We start from the raw sequence: 22358 nt of genomic DNA on the forward strand, positions 1-22358 counted from the left end.
TATTTTCGGTGCTGAATATGTTTCAGAAAGTGAGAACTTTTTGAGTAATCCTTTGTGATAAGTATGACTTGCATTATTCAGGGCTTGTGTGCGTTTGCTGCCGGTCTGACTCTCATATGTTTATGCGCAGGTCCTCCACCGCTCCCGTCTGTCCAGTCCCAGTGTTGTGTTTAGGGGTGAGGTGACCAACCAGGGCTCTCGCTCACCCAGAGCATTGTTTGAGGCCTGCAGCCAGACCCTGAAAAGAATCAATGAAGAAGTAAATTATTCCATTTCAATCTGTATTTATTCATCCCGTTACATGAATTTTATGCTTTCATACTGAAAGCTTTCAGTGCAGTGACCAAATATTCTTTTGTCCTTCCCACAGACGGCGGGTAGCGACGGCAAGCTGGCAGCGTCTTTTGCAGAGACAGTCCAGCAGGACCTGTACACTGCAGTATCAGCAGCTTCCTCCTGGTTAGATGCTGCTGAGAATCACCTCCTCTCTGGTCCTGTGCTGCTATCTGAAGACACTGAAACTCAACTCACAAATCTAGAGGTAGAAGGAAACAATCCGTTTTGTTCAACTTTGCTGATAGTTAACTCTCTGATATATAAGTCACAGCATTAAGTTAATACTGTGTGGTTTCCCGGCATTTTGCCAAAATGAATAAAATCAACTGGTAACAGAGGAGGGTGTGGGCACAAAAAGGTAACATAAGTGGACACTCTACTGCACAGAGTTGGCTGACTTTTAGTACTCCATGCAGGGTCTTTATAAACAGCTGAAAGAGATGAACAGTGAGGTGAACCAGAGCAAAGAGCTGCTGGGAGGAGGAGCTGGCCGGCTCTGTGGAGGAGAGGAACAAACCCTGATGGAGGATGCTCTTGAGGGCCTGCAGGAGAGGATGGGGCTGCTGGACTCTGCTCTAGAACAACAGTGCGACAGCATGAGGGACAGGCTGCAGGGACACTTAACTTTCCAGGTCTGAAAACTAAAACTTTTACACCACAAAATTGAATTTCGACTAAGCTTAAAATTGAGTTAATATTCTTAAAAACGGGGCTACCTGAATTGTTTATTTTATACTTAAAATTGTGTGTTATCTTTACCAGAATGAACTGAGGATGCTGTTCACAGCCCTGAGTGAAAGTAAACATCAGTTGCTGGGGAAGATGGCGGGAATGGCAGAAAGACCTGCTTCCAAACAGTTGGAAGTATGTTTCTAACCAGCTGCAGATACACAAGAATAAAAAATACAGTTACAAAGGCTTCTACAAAGAGCTTTTCACTGAATTTATTTTGTCCTTTTGTAGACATTATCTGAGGTGGAGGATAGCCTGAGAGAGTTTGAGCAGAGAGTAACTGAACTGCGGAGCAAAACAGAGGGAATACAGTCAGACCAAACCTCCAACCAGGACCTGCTCAAACTACAAGTAATCTCTATTTTCTCTTCTTTTGTATTTCTAAAGACCACAACATTGCACAACATTGTTTCATATATTGCTGGGTCTTTTCAGGATGCATATGAGGAGCTGGCTCTCATGGTGGGCTCCCGGCGGAGTAGCCTGAACCACGGCTTGTCTCTGAAGGCTCAGTATGAAGCTGCACTTCGTGACCTCAGTGACCTAGTGGACACTGCTCAGGACAAGATGGCGGCTGACCAAAAGATGACAGTGGCTTCTGTCATAGAGGTGCAGATGTTACTGGACAAACACAAAGTAAGGAGTGGGAGTATGTTTTTGAACCAATGTAATGTGGTTTTGATCTTGTTTTTGTTGCCAACAGATCTTAATAGTATGTTCTTCTTAAATACAGGAGTTTTTCCAAGGCCTGGAATGTCATATGATCCTCACTCAGACATTTTACAGTAAAGTGTCTGGTCTGGTGGCACAGAGGGAAAGCCAAGCGCTGGAGGAAACCATGGCTTTAGCCCACAATGTGCTCAAACAGGCCCACAGGAGGGGAGTGGAGCTGGAGGACATTCTGGAGGTAAACAAAGTAGCAGAGCAATTTCAGTCAGATTTGTTTTAAAGTAAATAGATGAGCCTGGTATATAATAAAAAAGGAAGTTAGATAAGAGACTATCCTTTTTTTCTATATTTCAGTCATGGAGCAGGCTTGTGGAAGACTATCAGGCTCTTTGTAGACAGCTAGAGGCTGTGGAGTGCAGCATCCCCACTGTCGGTCTGGTTGAGGAGACAGAGGAGAGACTTATTGAAAGGATCAGTCTTTACCAGGTAAGAGACACGAATAACTGCATTCATGCGGTATCAAAATGCCATGTTTATCTACCCTGGAAGTAAAGAAGGAATTTAATTGTTCATTAACCAATTATTAACCTGACCTCCTTCCTGTAGCGTCTGAAGGCGAGTCTGACAGAGCATCAGCCACAACTCTACCAGGTTCTGGAAGAGGGCAAGAAGCTTCTTCTGTCTGTAAGTTGCTCCGACTTGGAGAACCAGCTGACACAGCTGGGAGAACACTGGCTGTCCTCCACCACTAAAGTCAACAAGGAGCTGCACCGTCTTGACTCAACGCTCAAACACTGGAGCAGGTCTGGTTCTGTGACTGCTTTGATCCGTTTTTGTTCCATATAAAGGCTTATCAGATTAAAAATAATCCTCTAAATCTTTCATTACTTTTGTCCTGTGTATTTATAAATCAAAGGTACCAGAGTGAGTCAGCAGAGTTGAGCCACTGGTTGCAGTCGGCTCTGGACAGACTGGAGTTCTGGACAACCCAGTCAGTGACAGTACCTCAGGAGCTGGAGACAGTCAGAGACCACCTCTACGCCTTCCTGGTCAGTTAGGTTATCGCCAAAATCTACAAAACCAAAAATAAACGATATACTTATAAGTATCTCTGTCCTATTTTTCAGATGAGTAATGAATTTGGTTGAAATCCATCTTCGGTGTTTCTCTTTTTTGTAGGACTTTTCAAAAGAAGTGGATGCTAAGTCGTCTTTGCGTTCATCTGTGCTGAGCACAGGCAACCAACTTCTGCGCTTGAAAAGAGTGGACACAGCTGGCCTGAGGACAGCGCTGGGCCAAATTGACACTCAGTGGGCTGAGCTGCTGACTCGTATCCCTGTCGTGCAAGAGAAGCTGCACCAGGTCTGAGAACAGCAGCTGTTACACTTTAGAGAGCAGATTTAAAAAATAAACAAAGATGTTTATTTTTGTCATGATTTTTTATATCCAGTGGCACTTTCATCACCATTGTATGGTTAATTATGCTGTACTGTTGTAACCCTCCTTCTCTTGTTCCTCAGTTGCAAATGGAGAAGCTGGCATCACGGCATGCCATCACAGAGCTGATGAGCTGGATCTCTCTCATGGAGAACATCATCGAGGAAGATCAGAACAAGATCATGGGAGCTGTGGGCTCAGAGGTGGTCCAGAACTTCTTGCAGAAGTATAAGGTACAAAAACACTTTGTGTCACCCCTGTTTTTATTGATTCTGGCAGCAACATCCCACTCTCATGGTGCCTTATCTTCATGTCACAGGGTTTCCGGATAGATCTGACCTGTAAGCAGTTGACTGTGGACTTTGTGAACCAGTCTGTGCTGCAGATCAGCAGTCAGGATGTGGAGGGAAAGCGCAGTGACAAAACAGACTTTGCAGAGAAGTTGGGTGCTATGAACAGAAGATGGCAGATATTGCAGGGGCTCATTACAGAAAAGGTACACTGATGTTTAAATCGTGGTTAAGGCTTACTCTGTTCTATCCTCTTTAAGCCATTTCTGGCTTGTGAAATTGTTCTGAAATGTTTAGTTTTTTTTGTATTTCAGATTCAGCTTTTGGAAGGACATGTAGAAGGTTGGTTAGAGCATGAAAATGGAGTCCAGGCACTGAAAACCTGGCTCACACTGCAGGAAGAGAAACTGAAGAAGAGACACAGGATAGAGGACGTAGCATCGGTGCAGAATGCACTAAAAGATTGCCAGGTTGGTGCACCGCATACTCATTCATACCCCAACAGTTTTTTCTTTTAAAAACAGTTTCCTAAACTAAAGTGTGTTGTTTCTACAGGAGTTGGAAGAATTAGTGAAGGAAAAAGAGAAGGATCTAGAGAAGGCAGAGGAAAGAGGAAATGCTCTCATCCGGGATAAGAAAGGCGCAACATGCTCTGCAGTGAAGGAGACCCTCAAAGGGCTGAACCAGTCCTGGGCTCATTTGGACCACATGGTGAGCTTCTTTTGTCTCTTATATAAAGTTTTGTTTTTTCTGTATTTTCCCACGCACACATATTTTACCCATCTTTCCTGTCAGATAAGTCAGATGAAGGTCAGCCTGCGGTCGATGCTGGAGCAGTGGACGTTGTACCGGCGAGCTTCGGAGGAGATTAATGGTTACCTGATGGAGGGGAGGTATTCTGTGTCCAGGCTACACCTGCTTAATGGGTCTTTAGAGGCCGTGCAGCAGCAGGTGGAGAGTCTGGAGGTGAGGAGTGCAGAAAGGAAACTGCTTAGCTCTGGAAAAGTGGCACATCCCTGAATTTTTCTTTTTTTTTTTTTATTGTGTGTGTGTCTGTGTCACACAGAGCCTACAAGAGGAGATGGATAAACAGGAAAGCAGTCTGAGAAAGTTTGGCTCTGTAACTCACCAGCTGTTGACTGAGTGTCACCCCTCTGTGGCTGAGACACTCAACAGAGCACTCCGGGACGTCAACATCAGGTAACAACAACAAAAACCTGTCTCTGAGTTACAGTAAAGGGCTATTTTAACCTTTAGTGTAAACCGTCTACTCAACTGATCTCAATAACCACCTCCTCATTCTCTTCTTAAGGTGGAATCATCTACTCGAGCAGATCTCAGAGCAGCTCAGGAGCAGTAAGGCCTTGTTGGCACGGTGGCAGCGCTACAGATCACTGTACAGCCAGTGTGTTGCTGAAGTTCAGAAGCAGGAAGAGCGTGCTGATCGCCTACTGAGAAGAGCCACTGACAGGGAAATCACAGAGGAGGAGAGTATCGGCTGGATACACGACTGCAGTGTGAGTAGAGATCAGACCATGAAGCACAGCTGTGCTGCATCTGATCGTGTGAACGTTATAAAAGCTTTAAACATTTTTCCCAGTCGTATTCTTCTAAAGATCAAGACTGGTGTTGGATTGTTACTGCATCTACATTTTCTCTGGCTTCCCTGGAGATTGTTTCCTCTCCAAAGAAAAAGGTCCTAAACTGCTTGTCAGCTCGCTGCAAGGGTTCACAAAGCCTCTGCCCCTGCTACTGAATACCAAATTGCTCCCTGTCCTTTTGTGCAGTTGAATGTAAACTCACAGCGCAATCTTACAAAAGCCTTTTTAGAAGGATACTGCAAAAGGAACGACAGGCCCCTGATTTACACTACAGGGGTCCCCGGTGTCACGCTGGGTGCGTCGGATGATAATGTCAAGAGACACATGGTATTAATACTGTAAGCAGACTGTTAGTTTTGACTGGGGATCACTGATGCAAACTGTTGCCAGACAAAGTGGCTAAAAATTCAGTGCTTGTTGCATGGCCTGTTTAACACTGTCCTCTTTGCTGACCAAAACTCACAGAGTAGATCATTTCATTACCTCCTTGTGGACTATAAAATCTTTGGGTTTTGGAAAACTGTACCACCCTTTAACAAATGGAACTCCTCAAAACTTACTGGATAAAGGTCAAATGCATCTTTAACATTAACTTGAATGTCAGAAAGCTTCTCTTTTTTATCCTCAAAACTCTTATTTTATGACATTATAGAGTAAAAAACAAAAACAATCAAATCAATCAATAAAATACAAGTAAAACAAGTTTAAAAGACAACATCTGATGATAGAAATATAGATCAAATAAAAGCTTCCACTAATTCATTAACATATAAAAGCAGTCTGCTAAGTAAAAAAAAAAGCATCAACTTGACAAAAGTGATGCATCAGACAAAACTAAAAGCAGGAGGAAAAAGATGAGTCTTTAAATCTGATGTGAAAATGACCAATACCGGGGCAAGATTGAGTGAGTGAAAGAAACAAATGCAATAAAGACCTGTAAGTGGAAAGAGTGGTTCAAAAACAAAGAACAAACATACAGTGAGTTACAATAGTCCAAATGATAGGAAATAAATGCACGGATAACTGTTTCCAGGTCCTTGTCAGATAAAAAGAAAAAAATATGAATTTAGTCAGCTAAATAGAGCAGTTAGTGCAGATGTCACTGGGAAAAAAACTGTCTTCAAAGAGGACCTCAAATGGAGCGCTGCAGGATTCCACATGTAATCCCACAGGGTTAGATTGTAGTTTACATGCCTGCAGAGTCTGCACACACCCAGTGATGTTTTCCTCTTTGATATCACTTCAGGAATGCCTCAGTGACCAAGACTCGGTGCAGGAGTCCCTCCAACAGCTGCACGCATTAGGGGAACAGCTGAGGAACCAAGTTGACGCCTCCTCCTCCGCATCGCTCCAGTTTGACCACCTGTCACTCACTCATCGCCTAGCAACACTCAAGCACGCCCTTCACAGGCAGCAAGAATTACTGCAGGTAGGACAGCTGGGATTGTTGCTGTGTATATATAGTTTAAATTTAAATGTACCCCAATTTATAAGAAAAGATGAGTATATAATCCATCCCCTTTCTTTTCACTCTGTTTGTCTGTTTGTAGTCTGGATCTCAGGCCTGTGAGGGATTCAGAGAGCAGCTGGACACACTGATCTGTAAGGCTGAGGAGGCTGAGGAGGCGCTGAAGGAGGCTGACCCAGTCAGTTCACCAGAGCTAACTGTGGTGCAGTCACGTATGGAAAAACTCAAGGTACAAATACTGCTCTCCCAGCTGTTATTCTATTCTCTGTTTGAACAGCTGGATCTTTTATGTGTCTGTGCAAAATAATTAAATTATTCGATTTCAAGTTTGTTCCTTCGAATGCCCCCCTGAAAATATTAAATAATCTTTTTCCAGGTTCACCTGCTGAAGCTGAGCAGTCTATCTCCAGACCTGGAACGTGTTAATGAGTTGGTGTACCGGCTACCGGTCAGTGACAGGGATGTTAAACGACTCCAAAATCTCAACAGAGCCTGGGCATCTCACACTGCTCACCTCACTGAGAGATTCAGGTAAAGGAAACCTACCATTGCACCTGTTTGTAGTAGCACTGCAAGCTGCAACATCATGCACTACAGTCCAACACCTACAAAAACAGATGTTGGAAACCACTTATTTGCACAAATTCTTTTTTTCTTCTTGATACACCAAACCTGCATTGTCAGTTTGATAAAAATGTTTAAGCTATGTCTAAACAACCTTGAGACCTTTTGAATTATGGAGTTTAAACTCAGTTTTTTGATCACGATATAACAATTAGGCATATTTTGTTTGACCGTGTGATAGTAACTTAGATTGTGATTAAGAAAAAATCTTAAAGAATGTCAATATTAGCAGAATAATGGCTTCTGCTAAATGTTTAATGTATTGCTAAAGTTGGAATGAGGTTGTCAGGACACTCTTGTTTTCTTGCAGATGAGAATGATTCTAATGTTGTCTCTGTCTGTCTCCAGTAAACTGCAGTCAGTGTTGCTCCAGCAGCAGAGTTTCCTCCAGAAATGTGAGTCCTGGATGGATTTCCTGTCTCAGACTGAACAGAAGTTGGGTGCTGAGATCTCAGGCAACAACCAGAGTCTGCTGGAGCAACAGAGAGACCATGAGGTCAGAGAGTCACTGTGTGTCCATGCATAATTTTTTTGTCTTGATTAAGTGTAGTTTTTAATTCATACATGTGCACTTGCAGCTGTTCCAGGCGGAGATGTTCAGCAGGCAGCAGATTCTTTATTCCATCATCAGCGATGGGCATCGTTTGTTGGACCAGGGACAAGTGGATGACAGGTTAACTCCTCAAAAAACTTATACATATTCTGCTTTATACATTTATTTTACCTATGCGTCCATTTGTGAGCTGCTAACATCCTATTCTGACTCTCATCGCAGGAACAGTGATGACTTCAGCGTGAATCTGGCCTTACTGAGCAATCAGTGGCAATGTGTGGTGAGACGGGCTCAGCAGCGGAGAGGCATCATTGATAGTCTGGTCCGCCAGTGGCAGAACTATCAGGAGATGGCAGAGAAGCTGCGACGGTGGCTACAAGAAGTGACCCGTGATCCAGATTTACATCAGCCAGGAGATCCAGTGGCACTGCAGCAGGCCAGAAATCTGTTAGGTCAGATACAGGTAAGCTTCAGCAAAATACCAGATTTGCTATAGTTGATTTGGTTGTGCGTGGGTATAATCACTAACACTCACACATTTCTTTAAATCTAAAAAACCCTTCTGTGTCCAACCCTAGAATCCCATAGTAAACCTGTACCCGCTCTGCCCTCTGTCTGTGTCTTTGCTCCTCCAGCTGAGGGAGCGAGTGCTTCAAAGGCAACAAGGAGTCTACATCCTCACCGTGGAGGCCGGCAGGAGCCTGCTGCTGTCAGCTGATGCCAGGGCTGAGTCCACGCTGCAGACGGAGCTCATGGAGATTCAGGACAGGTGGAGGCACGCCCACCACCGCTTGGACCAGCAGAGGAGGGAGCTGCACGGTTTGCTCAAGGTCAGATTTCAGACAGAATAACAATATAGCCTCATTCTGTATAGTCTTGATATGCTTTCTTTTACATTCTGCAATGCCTTTTTTTATTTTACTCTTATTATTCTAACTCGTTGTCTTATGCTAAGGTATTTTATCTCAATTTCATTTATTCTTTACTTCACAGTGGGAGTTTTTTTTTAAGCTGAAAGATTCCTACCAAATAGAGCTGCACTACTGGACGTCCTGTTTAAGGTTTAGAAAGCTTTGCCTGTGCTCCGATGTTGCAGGCTCGTTGTTTATCCAACATGCCGCAGTGTGGAGGTGCTATGAGGGGTGCTGAAGGGCATTTACCCATCTGAGCTTTTAACGCGCCTACCTGGTCGTATAAGTAGGACAGTAAAGCCAGGTTATGGCATGAATTATGCAACACTGCACCCAAAGTCCTGAAAGGAGGTGAAGTAAAGGGATGGTGCACTGCTCTGCCTTTGTTAAAACAGCAAAACGTCTCTACACACACACAAATGCCCATAGCTAACAAGATGCCAGCCAAGGACACACGTTCAGATAAACACACAAACATCACACACTGCAGTCGGCTGTGATGATTTTAACCTAGCAAGATACAATAGTGCATCATTGAATGACGCAGTTAAAAAGACGGTCTTTAGGACTTCATAATAATTTCTTTCTTCTTCGGTCTCAATTGCTATTGTTTCTCTTTGGCTTGCACATAAACAGCTGTTGCAGCTGTCCTGCTTTTGTTATTCCTTTCCTATGACTCTCGCTTCAGGTATGCTACTCTGCTGCACTTCTTACCAAATATGACCATGTTTTTTTCCTGAACTGGACACTAAACATAGCTGTAATCCATTCCACTTGGAGCAGAACCTCTTTCTTTTCTGATTGACCTCCCCTAATTCTCTCTTTCGGTTGCTGGATTTGTACTGTGTCACTCGCTCTCACTGTGGTTTCCTATAAGTGATGTGACCTCAGCCTTGAGTCGATTTTTGTTTCTGTGTGTAGGTGTGTCCGTTTATGACCGTGTACTCTGCTGATGCCGCCTCTAAAGCAGCAGAAATTATTTATAGCAAGTCCTCCGTGCATGAGATGGTCTGTGTGTGTGTTTTCTGCTCTAATTTTCACGGTGTGTGTTTGTGTAGAACTGGGAGAGATGCGAGAAGGGCATAGATATGTCACTAGAGAAGCTGAGGGCCTTTAAGAGAAAGCTGTCTGTGCCGCTGCCAGATCATCACGAAGAGCTACACTCAGAGCAAATCAGATGCAAGGTGAGCAGAATATAACAAATACACACATACAAATTCAAAATTTTTTCTGTGCAAGTGCTTTTTTGTTTTGCATCCTCCCCCTTTATCTGCCTCTCTACTTCTCTCGTTCACATTCACACAGAAAAACACACACCCAAAGACTAAGACTTGTCCTCTTATTGCCTCTTTAATCTCTCCATGGGGGCAAACAGATAAACAGACAGATCAGCAGCTGTAGCCAAAATAAAGGACAATTTAACCATCTGTTTGCGGTTGTGTGACCTCATCGAGCATTTTGACCAGTTCCATTTTCCTTAAGGGATGTAGCATTTATGTTGTCTATTTTCAGATGATGCTTGGTAGAATTTGATCTACATATGATGTGTTCTCAAATTGTCTAAGTAAAGAGGCAGTTTCTTTATTTGCACATTAAGAAATCATCAAATGTTTGTGCAAAAATGAACATTATTTTCTCTTTGAGCTCTTGTTAACCATTGGACACTATATGATGCAGTCATGTTACATGCATGGCACGTCCTCCTTGGGGAGGGGAAGGGGGAGGGGAAGGAAGATGACCGTGTGTAGCTGCACATAACATCAGCTGAAGAGAGAGGGGGTGGGGAGGGTGAAAGAGAGATTGCGTGCGCATGAGAAAGAGAGCGAGCATCCCTGTTTGGCGAGGGGGTGTATTCATGTGTGCAGGCGTCTGTGTGTTTCCTTTCGTGTGCGCGTTGCGTAATGGAGACACTCTTTGGGTCCACAAATGATTACACCACAGCGGAGTCGTCACAGTGACGAGCGAAGAGTAGATGCAAGGTTAGATGCCTCTTTTGCCTCATTCTGCATTTACCCTTGAATGGAGAGGGATTTTTTAATGTTTTTTTCTTCATAGACTGAGTTTTCGGGGGTTTTTGGTGATTTTTGTGCCGTTTCAGAAAACCAACATCTAATTCTCGCACAGAGCAGAAATCTGACTTTTTGCAACCTGCGGTGCTGTAACATTTGTCAGTTTGTCACTTTGCTTTTTGTCACCATTTCATGTTGTGAAGCAGCTGCAGCTGAGCTTGGTTGCTCTGTGGGAATCCTGTTCTCTCTGACTGTGGCTGGTGGTTATGAGGGAATGAATCCCTCCTGACAGGCTAGTTTCTGTCTCTACAGTCAAGGTAGTATGTTGCTTGTCTGTTTTTCTACATCACTTCTTGCTATGGATGCAGGAGTTGGAGAGCAGTGTGGAAGGCTGGACTGATGACTTCACTCCCTTGCTCCTGCTGAGGGATTCCTTGGAGGGTGTGGTCAGTACAGATGACATCACAGTCCTACAGGAGCGACTCCAGCTGTTACAGCGCCAGTGGGAGGAGATTAGCCACCAGGTAGATACACACAACACTCGTGCCTTTCATTATCCTTTCTCCTGTAATAACTCAAAAGTTTTCTTTTTAAATTATTTTAGATTGTTTTATGATTTTGTCTTCTCAGTCGCCTCCCTTTTGCATGTTCAATTTAGGATAGGCAACCACAAGGGACAAAAATAAGTTCAATAATTTCTGAATTTATCATTTTTACTATCCCCTCAGTGTTTCAAATTAGTTTTTCTGCACATATCTTGTCTGCAAGATTACAAAATCGAAACCAAAGGTAGTCATTCTCTGCCACAGAAGACTCCTCCTGAAGTGCATCCAACACCACGTTGGCAGTCCAGGCTTTTCTTCCTTTACTTTATATATAACACATATTATATAAATATATCTTATATAGAACTGGACATTTCTGGAGATAGAAAATGCAGACAGCTGTTGCGCATTTGATAGAGTGAGAGTTCGGCTGTGCTAACTTTCCATCTTCAGGGTGAACACAGCAGGCGTCACAGCACCAGTAGTGATATTGTGAGCTTTGTGTCACAGGGATGAGGTGTTTGGTTAAGATTGTTAGAGCATAGAAGAATTATCAAAGCATTGGTGTATTGTGGTTGTAACCCGAGGGAGTTTTTTTTTTGTTTGCTTGTTTTTGCCTGACCTGATTTTAGCATAGACTGTGCCATCTCAGTCAGTTGTATTCTTTTATCATTCTTTGATGCATTGCTCCCACTTTCTTTTCATATTCTCCTTATCATCCTTCTCTTTTTCCCTTGTCTTCTGTCAAAGAATGGGCATAAATCCCTGTCTTTCCTTTTGTCCCCTCAGCTTTCCCTGCGAAGGCAGCAGGTTAGCGAGAAGTTGAATGAGTGGGCTGTTTTCAATGAGAAGAACAAGGAACTATGCGAGTGGCTCACACAGATGGAGAGCAAAGTCTCTCAGAATGGGGACATCAGTATTGAGGAGATGATTGAAAAGCTACGCAAGGTAATTTCATCGACCCAGTCTTTACAGAAATGCATCTGAAATATGCCGTCAAAGCATATTCAAATGTCAAAGATGTAATACGCTGTGCATCACACAGACACCTCCCTGCATTAACCTGCTCTGTGTTTATCCTCCAGGACTACCAAGAGGAGATCAGTGTAGCTCAGGTGAACAAGCAGCAGCTGCAGGTGATGGGCGAGCGCCTGGCCAGGGCCAGCCAAGACAGCAAGGCGGCCGAGATCCAGCACAAACTCAACAAAGTCAGCGAGCGCTGGCAACACCTGCTGGACCTCATTGCAGCCAGGTGGGTGTGAAAGACTCTTTGGATTGCGTAAAGAGAAGAGAGTGTTGCGTGAGAGCAGAGTTTGTGCCGTTTCTCTGAAAATGGATGGAGCAAGCTGGCAACCTAGAGGATGCCAAACCAGAACATTGATCAGCGAATGTGTTCTAAGCTGTCTCAAAGGGATGGTTGAAAGAGTTCAGACTGATGAAAGAATAGTTGTGAATACCACAGATTGGGGTTATTATCAGTTGGAAGAATATAAAACTATAACGTGTTTAAAGAAAAAATTACAACAACTATTGAGAGTGTGGCGTTGGGCTGTTTTGGAAAAGTCAGCATATGGTCAGTAGGAAAACTGTGATGACTTAATTGCTGACAATTTAGACCAAAAGCTGCATACTTAGCTCTGTGTGTCCGCATGAGCTTATACATCCCACAAATGATCAGCCCTATAAGGCAGGACGGTGGTGGCATATATTGACCTAAGGGGAATACATTTTCCCAAAATGTTGCTGAGGCATTTCCTGAGAGCTGCACACCAAGTGGAGACAGATCACGTTTCTTTTGGCCTTTGACCTTCTTCCTTTGTGAATTTTTAGCACTTTGGATGCTTTTATCCACTAGAGTTGGAGTCTGTTGTATACGGACTGATTTCCTCCAAAATGCCCTAATGTTTGTAAAATTCATTGTATTTATAATGCTTTTTATATGGATAGTGTGGAAAAGATGAACTAAACTTTCTTTGCTGTGAATCGACCTGACCTAAACTTTGCCTCCAACTATCCCAGCTGCCCTCCTCGGCTATCTTCCGGCTGTTGCCCTCTGGGACTTTACTGGAGGAGGAAAGGAGGGCAGGACTGTTTCTGACCTCATACAAGCAGCTGCACTCTCCTTGTATTTTATATCCTCCCTTTACTAAAAACACAACAAGGAGACTTGGTTTGCTGCTTTTGTCGAGTGAGAGGAACACCTCATGATTTCAAGTTTTGTTTCCATTTTTCTCTGGAATTTGTCACTTTTAACTGTGGATACAAATGTCCTTCTGCAAACATTTTTTATCGGGAAACTTTACAACTTGTTGTGCAGTGTCCATTAAAATGCACGAACATGCATGGAGCATGCAGCATTTGCTTAGGTTCACACTCCCTCTGTGTGCATTCAATGTCTGATATTCCGACATGGTCCAGCTCTTCAGCACATGCCTCTGACTGTAAGTCTTTTTTTAGAAACAGGCGCACTTGTCACTCTGAGGCACTCACGCACACACACACACAAACACACGCAGACACACAGGCCTGTTAGGGTTCTCTTTTTTAACCTTGGCGAGCAACAGTTGATAAGTCACAGTTGTGCCACCCCAGCACGACCTGCTGCCCCTCCCTCTCTGTGTAGGCAGAGTTTAGGAAGAGTCCCATGTGGAGCTCACACAGGAAAGAGAGGAGTGTTGGGATCGACACAATAACGCTTCCTGACGTTAACGTCGTCTTTGGGAATTCCGCACACCCCCATGGTTTGGGATTTAGGGAAGGATAATATGGCAGGATGTCCGAGTGAGGATGATCTGCCGGAATGCGACTGCGATGTCAACAGGCAGGATGATTTTCTGAAGTTATGCTGAACCTGTTTAAGATGGTGTCTAATGTAACAATCTACTGTATTTCAAAAAATCTAATTAGACACTTAAACTTTGCTCAGGCAATGCTACTTTTTCTCATTCCAATTCATTATGTTGTGGACTACAGAATTTTAAGTTGTTTTAAGTCTTTTCCTGCCCCACAAACAGTTTGTGTTTGAGCGGTTGTCATGTTAGCCTCACGATGAGAGCTGATATGGCATTTTAACCTGTTTATATTTCCATCACACTGCTGAGAGTGCAAGACAACTACAACAAATGCAGGAGTGCTGTTGTTAGCGTGAGAAAAACATCACTATTTGACTCTCATTATATCTGACTGGGTCTGGTGGAGCTGTGCAGCTGTTACAGCAGGTTAAAGCAAATGTTTTCTGATTTGGATCATTTTCCCTTTGGTGCTCACAGTGGTTGCGTGTGCATATTTCCCTGTACTGTAATCAAGCTGCTGTATCATGCTGTGTGTTGCACTGTGAGATTTCACAGTGGGTTCAAGAATTTTGAGACACGATGCAGAATGAAATGCACAAAACAACAGAGCACATCTTCCTTGAAACAGCACAGTCAGTCTTATGAAACACCTAAAAGACTTCCCAAATGTACCCGTACTCAGAAGATTATGAGCTTCAGTTTCTTTTTTGCAAAGATGAAGTCCTGCAGTATTAATTCTTACAAAATCTTCTTCGTAAGACGATGAAAGTTACTTTGCTTTGCAGGGTGAAACACGGTGTTGCAGAGTGAACAAACTGTTGTAAAACTTTGTGGTTGGCTAACATAGTTTTCATGTTGCCATTGTTTGAAAATAAGTGGCACTTAGAGATCCAAAATGAGGTCTCATCACTTCCAACAAAAACATTAGCTCAAATGTGAAACCCAACTTCTCATACTCACCTTACTTTTCTTCTTGTAGATTATATTTATTCTGTTTTGTTCCATGTTAATAGTATAAATTGACTTAAATATGGCTTTGTGTGAGGCTCCTACACTGAAGTGTTGTTTTCTGTATTCTTTCCTTACATTATGCAGCTTCTATAGTGAATATTATTATTGGTTGATTAAATGAAAAGTAAATTCTATGAAAATGTTTAAACATTTTTATGCATTTTATCAAATTGTCATGCCTTATAACACTAACATCAGCTAAAGTATACATCAGTTTGACTTCATTTGTAAGTTGAGTGTTTTCTAACAGAGCAAACCTATTTACTGTCTCTTGACATATTTCTCTTACTTACTGTTTATGCTGTAGTTGTCCCGTGTGTTGACACCACCTTTCTCTCTGACTTTGTTCCTGCACCAGGGTGAAGAAGTTGCGGGAGACCCTGGTGGCGGTGCAGCAGTTAGACAAAAACATGAGCGGCCTGCGTTCGTGGCTCTCTCACATCGAGACCGAGCTCTCCAGGCCCATCGTCTACGACACCTGTGACGACCAGGAGATTCAGAGGAAACTCAACCAACAGCAGGCAGGGAACCGCACACGCACTGTCCTGGGCTACACAAGCGAAATATATTAACGATGTCATTAAACCCTATTCCATTCTCTGTTAAAGAAGTGTTAAACAGTTAAAGGTTTTGCAGAAGTATGTGGTAATATCCGTCTCCTTTCTTGCACACATACTGTGTGCATTTTCACAAACACAAACCGATGTGCATTTTCGTGTTGTATGTATTTTTCTGCCAAGTTATGGACCACATGACTCAAACAACAGTGTGGAAAATGAGGGACACTGAAACACATGAGGAAATCAAAGCATGACTCATGTACTCATCTCTGGCTGTTTGTTTAAAGTCAGCTCATAGTAGGTGTCAGTAGATGTCCTGCTGCCAAGATGCTGCTCTAAATCCGGGCTCCACTCTGAGACCTCACTGACCTCCTTCATCTCTGGAGCTGCAGCGTTATCTTACACGAGGGTTTACTGTAGTTCAGCGGGGTGTACACTCTTAAGGGACATTTGTTTTGGATGAATTTATGGCATAAAAAGAGCTTGTTTTCTGTCATTAAACGTAAAGAGCATCGTGCGGAACCAGGCTGAGAAATGCAAAATGCTGCTTAACACAACTTTCAAGTGCTGCAAAAATATAAGTCGTCGCTCTGCATGTTTTGCAGGAGCTGCAGCGGGACATAGAAAAACACAGCACAGGTGTGGCTTCAGTGTTGAACTTGTGTGAAGTCCTACTGCACGACTGCGATGCCTGCTCGACAGAGACCGAGTGCGACTCAATCCAGCAGGCCACCAGAGGGCTGGACAGACGCTGGAGAAACATCTGTGCCATGTCCATGGAGAGGAGGCTCAAGTCAGTATCTCCTAAATTCACATTACAGCAAACTGGTGGCAACATCCAGTCCTCAAGACAGTTTTCAAAAATGTATTTGATTAGCTTTCGAAGCATGCTGTTGTTACTGTGATTGGTACCACTAACATAATTATGTGTGCACATCTTAAACTTATCTTTTAGAAACCAGTGTGTGCTTCCCTCATTTTTTTATTACTTTGTTTCTGAGCAGGATTGAGGAGACATGGAGGTTGTGGCAGAAGTTTCTGGATGATTACTCCAGGTTTGAGGACTGGCTGAAGGCCTCAGAAAAAACGGCAGCTCTACCCAACTCCTCTGGAGTTCTTTATACCGTTGCTAAAGAGGAGCTCAAGAAGTTTGAGGTGTGTCCTTTTGACACTGAGGTGTCAAAGACGGCTACATTTACAGTGACTTTGCACATTTACATAGCTGAATAGTTGTGCAAAAACTTAAAGAAAATAAAGACAACTCTAGAAAGACAGTTACTGCAGCACAGTGGAAACAGAAAGGGGGGAGGGTCGTGTCGCTGAAACTTGTTTGCACTGGTCTGCTCAGCTGCTGCAGTCCATCACTGTGCACGTGCACATTCTTGCTAACTAAATATCTGGCCTAGGCTATGGCCATCTGCTTTGCTTTGCCTGGCTAGAAAATGAATTCAAGTTAAATGTTAAATGACTGTTAATGCTTATCTGAACAGGATAAATCAAAATGTATTCATTTTGCTCCTGACTTCATAGTCTGATTAAGTCTTTGTTTTGTAAAATGACCTCTTTGTGAGTGTATATGAAAAGACAGAGGCAAAATGTTGATATATGCTCTATCAAGAGCCGTAATGTGTGAATGCGTGCGTTTTGTCACAGGCCTTCCAGCGTCAGGTGCAGGAATGCCTGACCCAGCTGGAGCTCATCAACAAGCAGTACCGTCGTCTGGCCCGGGAGAACCGCACAGACGCTTCCTGTCGTCTCAGAGAGATGGTGCATGATGGGAATAGGCGGTGGGATAACCTGCAGAAGAGGGTGGCTGCAATCCTGCGCAGACTCAAGGTAGCATAGACGAAGCTGCTGTCTTAATGATTCTGAGGTTTTGAGATTAGTTTTCAGTTGAGGATGTTTTTATTTTATGTATCAGCTTATTACTTTTTATTAAGAATAAGCTACTTATTTTTAAAAATATGAAGGAAATGAACAAAGCGGAGTTGTTTGTCTGTACCTCTTTACACAGCACTTCATTAGCCAGAGGGAGGAATTTGAGACGGCACGAGACAGCATCCTGGTCTGGCTCACTGAGATGGATCTCCAGTTAACCAACATAGAGCACTTCTCTGAGTGTGATGTACAGGCCAAAATTAAACAGCTCCGGGTAAGAAAAGATATCATGTTTATATATTTGAATTTGTTTTCTGTTTTTTCTTCATTGCACCACTTAAAATTGAAAATTGAGCTGACTTAACTGTGATGGGACTCTGATGTTACTTAATTGGCTACATAATTCCATAGTCTTTAGGGAAAAATGAAAATACATATAAACGGATTGATATGTGTTAAATGCAGGCGTTCCAGCAGGAGATCTATCTGAACACCGCAAAGATTGAGCTGGTGTTCAGGCAGGGCGAAGCTCTGATTGAGAAAAGCGAACCTCTGGACGCTGCTGTGATCGAGGAGGAGCTTGAAGAGCTGCAGAGATACTGTCAGGAGGTGTTTGGACGAGTGGACAGATATTTCAAGAAGCTCACACGACTGCCTGTGAGTGAAGATACACACAGTCCAGATGAATTTCTAATAATAACAAGAATATTCATCCACTGGAAATGTCAAGGTGTGCTACACCTTTTTTCCTTCCTTTCTGCTTTTCTGTTAACTTCTTCTCCATCCCTCTCCCAGCTGGTGGACGATGAGCTTGACGGTTCAGACAGAGAGCTAGACATGGAAGAAGGTGGAGATCTCTCCGAGCTGCAGTGGGGCGACTCCTCTGCACCACGGACATCTAGCCGAACTGCCTCGGGCCCGACCGCCCTCATCCGGGCCGACCGTTCAGGCAGAGACACCCCAGCCAGCGTGGACTCGATCCCCTTAGAGTGGGACCATGACTATGACCTGAGTAGAGGCCTGGAGAGTCCTGGAGGAAGAGGCAGTGGGGAGAGGAGCAGAGGGCAAGTGGAGGAGGATGAGTATCTGAGGACAGCTGCCACAGTGCTGTCAGGTTGGTCCAACTTTCACTGTGTGAACAGTGGATGATTTACTTATTCATTTTCTAATTTCTTGTGGATTTAATTGTTATTTCAAGAGTAAATAATTCCCAAACACCTTGATAGGATCATGTGATTTGGTGCTCATTTCTGTGGAGACTTTAAAACCCTCCTTTGAAATAATTTACTTTCTAGTACACAAAACAAACTATATTCAGGACAGAGCGGACAGAATAATAGATCTGAAGTAGACATTCAGCTCACAACAGATTGTCAGATATAATGCATTCAGTCATGCGTAAGTAGTGTATGTTGTGTCTCTTTTCCCAGATGTAGTTATCCCAGAGAGCCCAGAGGCCTATATAAAACTGACTGAGAACACATTGAAAACATCCTCTGGTATGAAACAGCATGATTTCAGGGAGCATGCAACTCCAACTAAATCCTGCTTTTTTGAAAATAGATTTTTACTTGGAGGCATTATTCAAGCTGAAAAATCTCTTTATAGCTGCATGAAACACCATCACAAAGTGCTGCTTTCAGTCATTGCATCATTTAATATTTTTTTGCTTTACTTACTATTTACATCATTCATAATAACGTCAGCCTAAAACTCTGATTTCAGTCTTCCTGTCTGTGATGACTCGTCATTACAATGCATGTCATACTAATGCATGCCACTTCAGTATAATATTTCATCAACAGCATGCTAAAACTCCTTCACTGAGAACTTTAACCCTGCAATTCCATAAAACTGCTTGTGGTTTCTGTTCAGGTGAGCCAGGCCAGCTGGAGGCCAGTCTGAGACAGCTGGACCAGGCTCTGGATGCAGGACGCTACCACCTCCAGCAGAGAGAGGCCACCGTCAGCCCCGACATAGACTCCACATACATGGGCTACGTGAGTCTTCCTCGTCCATATCAGCATCTACTATCTTAAATCATATCTCATGTGATTGGTGCATCGTGCATAATAAATCCCCATGATATAAAATTGTCAGACAGGAGTTTAATCTGTTCAAAATGTATCTATGATTGCTTGTTGAGTTAGTTCACACAGTAAATATTTTGGCGTAGGAATTGTCACAGTTTTTGAATTTTATATTATAGCTGCTATATTTATCTGGAGAAAAAAATCTTTTTTTACTTAAAAAAAAATATATATATCTAAAAACGGTTATGAACACATGAAATCCGTATGATCCTCACAGATGCGTCTGATGGGAGAGTGTCGCGGCAGTATAGATGCTGTGAAGAGAGCAGAGGAAGAGTTGACTGAGGAGGAAGATGAGATGCCAGGACTCAAAAACCCTACCAGCACAGACACACAGAGCGCTGGTTAGTGACACACACACACACACACACACACACACACACACACACACACACACGCATTGTACATTTCACTGTTCGCTGCTAGAAACATTAATCCTTTTTTTTCTAGGTGTGATCAAGCGCTGGGAGCTGATCCAAGCTCAGTCTCTTAGCGAGAAACACAGACACAAACAGAATCTGCAGCAGTGGCAGCAGCTGATCTCAGATCTGCGAACCACGAGGACCTGGTTGGATCAGTCAGAGGCTGAACTCAGCCAGCTGCGAGGGCTCGATCTCAGCACTGACATACACACCATCCAGCAGAGAATCAAGAAGCTCAAGGTTGGTGTTGTGTATATCTGGTGCAGTCCCTGCATTACAGCTGTCAAATTTGGATGTAGAGTTATTTTAGAATAACTCTAGTAACCATAAAAGATAACTATTTCAAAGAGAAGTGTTTCTGCTAAAATGTAATTTAAGGTTCGCAATGGCTTTCATCTCTGCCTGTGGGAGGAAATCTTCAACTCCAATTAATCAATTAATCTCTGCAAACATCAGATTTACACTTTAGGTTTTGGTTCTGTGTCCCAGCCACCCCAGCAGGATTCTGCCTGTTCTCATCTCGTCTACTTTCAGCTTCTGTTATCTAGTTACACCATAAAGTCTGGACTGGGTCGTGGCTGAGCACTACTATAAATAATCTTTTGTCATGCATGCATACATCTCATCACAATCAATTGAATGTCTCTTCCCTTCAGGAGCTGCAGAGGGGGATGGATACTCACAAGTCCGAGATTCTGTCCATCAACCTGAGCAGTGCAGACTTCCTACAGTCAGAGCCTGACTCTGAGGAGGCGTGGGAGTTGCGAGACCAGCTGAAAGAGATTAATTTGCGCTGGGATCGGCTCGGTGCCTCGCTGGAGGACTGGAGAGAGGAGCTGCAGAGAGCACTGATGCAGTGCCAGGTACTAAAATCATAGAAGGCTTAAGAAGGCTGCAGCATAATGAGCATGATTTTCTTCTTAGTTTCTAATTTCAAGCTGCAACATTTGCATAATAAGGTTACAGAGTGCGTCTTTATCACGACGTAAATGCAATTTTTCCAGGACATGCTGAACAAAGTAAATTAAAAAGGTTCCATATTAAAAATAAAACACATGCTGTGTCTCAGTGTATAAAAGCTTTCCATGATTTATCTCTCCGTTCTCACATTTTCACCCATTTGTGGCAAAAGTTTGTACATCTAACTACAAAAAAGGACAACCACCTTTTTCCTTCTTCCATGAATGCATTTGTATGATCAAGTGTAAATTTGGCCTGTTAGAATTGGAAAAATAGACCAACTAAATCTTGCCTGATGAAATGCAACTCCTAAGTTTTCTTCTTTAACCTCAGGAGTTTCATGAGATGAGCCACGGTCTGCTGCTGTGGCTGGAGAACATCGACCGCAGGAGGAATGAAGTGGTGCCCATACCCCGAAAGGCTGACCGTGAAACATTACGAGCTCATCACAAAACACTTACGGTATGTCTCTTTAAAATATGTGGGTGCGCCAGTCTTTCATCACTGCTGTTATGTTGTAGTCTTATATCAATCAGTGTTATTTCACACTCAGTATCTCACTAATTGGGTTCCAGGCCCTGAAGGGTAATATTATTTGCACTATTCACCAAAAAGTACAAAAAATACACATAACAGAGAGAAATATATTTTTCTCTGGATAAAGCAGAATATAGTCAGTTTGTTGGAGAGTTCTGGATGTACTACACAAGTTTCAGGACCTCTTCACCGAAAATCAAATTATAACTCATTTTACTTGATGCAGAGATCAGGCCCAAAGCAAACACAGGATGACAAAAGATTGAAAATGTCTGATAACGCATCACAAATACCTAGAATATCAACCGTAAGACCTTGTGAAAAATGACGATAGATCTTCATATATCAGAACGTACACAGTCATTAATGACTCCTTTACCGTCCTGCAGCAAATCAAGCGTGAGCTGGTGGACTCGCAGCAGAAAGTGTCGTCTCTTCAGGAGCTTTCGACTCAGCTGCTGGTCAACACTAAATCTCAGACTCTGCCGCTGCAGTCACAGACCTCGGAGAAGATCCAACCTCAGGGCAGCGACTGTCTGGAGGCCCAGGAGAAGGTTCATGTGATCTGGAACAGGTTGAGACTGCTTCAGAGGGAGGTCACTTCAGATCTGGAGGGACTGGAGGCCATGGACTTCAAGGTCAGATGATACTCACTGCAGGATGTGTCACCTTATTAGTTTTCTTTTCATCTAATTATTAAAGAATCTGTTGTTGTTTGTTTTCAGGATTGTTTACCTGTACCAATGAGCAAATCAGAAATCCGCGGATCCTCTGCTTCTGGGTCAGAAGTGACCGTCCAAAGTCGCAAACGTTTGGTAATGTTATTCCTCATAATGTCCAGTAGGGGGCGGTAGCCTTGTGCTCAAATAACACCTTCCTAATTACCACATGCTCCATTCTTTTCCCAAAATAGACATTTCATAGATATTC

At 43.1% G+C, this 22358-nt stretch overlaps 1 protein-coding gene across 2 annotated transcripts in view; it reads left to right on the plus strand.

The window, feature by feature from the left end:
- Window positions 1-22358, plus strand: part of syne1a (spectrin repeat containing, nuclear envelope 1a) — a 113652-nt gene that overhangs the window by 87491 nt on the left and 3803 nt on the right. For both annotated transcript variants that reach the window (XM_075459619.1, XM_075459620.1), the window contains 44 exons: window positions 131-259; window positions 371-541; window positions 753-968; window positions 1099-1200; window positions 1300-1419; window positions 1504-1704; window positions 1802-1975; window positions 2092-2223; window positions 2344-2540; window positions 2654-2786; window positions 2917-3099; window positions 3258-3407; window positions 3494-3670; window positions 3779-3934; window positions 4020-4175; window positions 4260-4430; window positions 4531-4664; window positions 4777-4981; window positions 6312-6494; window positions 6616-6762; window positions 6910-7064; window positions 7506-7653; window positions 7736-7830; window positions 7933-8173; window positions 8346-8540; window positions 9680-9805; window positions 10999-11154; window positions 11965-12123; window positions 12261-12427; window positions 15337-15499; window positions 16144-16331; window positions 16543-16693; window positions 17192-17374; window positions 17553-17690; window positions 17882-18073; window positions 18212-18530; window positions 18847-18915; window positions 19292-19416; window positions 19727-19853; window positions 19960-20171; window positions 20588-20794; window positions 21225-21353; window positions 21818-22066; window positions 22154-22243. In XM_075459619.1, the coding sequence (XP_075315734.1) occupies window positions 131-259; window positions 371-541; window positions 753-968; window positions 1099-1200; window positions 1300-1419; window positions 1504-1704; window positions 1802-1975; window positions 2092-2223; window positions 2344-2540; window positions 2654-2786; window positions 2917-3099; window positions 3258-3407; window positions 3494-3670; window positions 3779-3934; window positions 4020-4175; window positions 4260-4430; window positions 4531-4664; window positions 4777-4981; window positions 6312-6494; window positions 6616-6762; window positions 6910-7064; window positions 7506-7653; window positions 7736-7830; window positions 7933-8173; window positions 8346-8540; window positions 9680-9805; window positions 10999-11154; window positions 11965-12123; window positions 12261-12427; window positions 15337-15499; window positions 16144-16331; window positions 16543-16693; window positions 17192-17374; window positions 17553-17690; window positions 17882-18073; window positions 18212-18530; window positions 18847-18915; window positions 19292-19416; window positions 19727-19853; window positions 19960-20171; window positions 20588-20794; window positions 21225-21353; window positions 21818-22066; window positions 22154-22243 (7221 nt within the window). The remainder of the gene's footprint in view (window positions 1-130; window positions 260-370; window positions 542-752; window positions 969-1098; window positions 1201-1299; window positions 1420-1503; window positions 1705-1801; window positions 1976-2091; window positions 2224-2343; window positions 2541-2653; window positions 2787-2916; window positions 3100-3257; window positions 3408-3493; window positions 3671-3778; window positions 3935-4019; window positions 4176-4259; window positions 4431-4530; window positions 4665-4776; window positions 4982-6311; window positions 6495-6615; window positions 6763-6909; window positions 7065-7505; window positions 7654-7735; window positions 7831-7932; window positions 8174-8345; window positions 8541-9679; window positions 9806-10998; window positions 11155-11964; window positions 12124-12260; window positions 12428-15336; window positions 15500-16143; window positions 16332-16542; window positions 16694-17191; window positions 17375-17552; window positions 17691-17881; window positions 18074-18211; window positions 18531-18846; window positions 18916-19291; window positions 19417-19726; window positions 19854-19959; window positions 20172-20587; window positions 20795-21224; window positions 21354-21817; window positions 22067-22153; window positions 22244-22358) is intronic.

Source organism: Odontesthes bonariensis, chromosome 24, assembly GCF_027942865.1.
Source record: "Odontesthes bonariensis isolate fOdoBon6 chromosome 24, fOdoBon6.hap1, whole genome shotgun sequence".
Lineage (NCBI taxonomy): Eukaryota > Metazoa > Chordata > Actinopteri > Atheriniformes > Atherinopsidae > Odontesthes > Odontesthes bonariensis.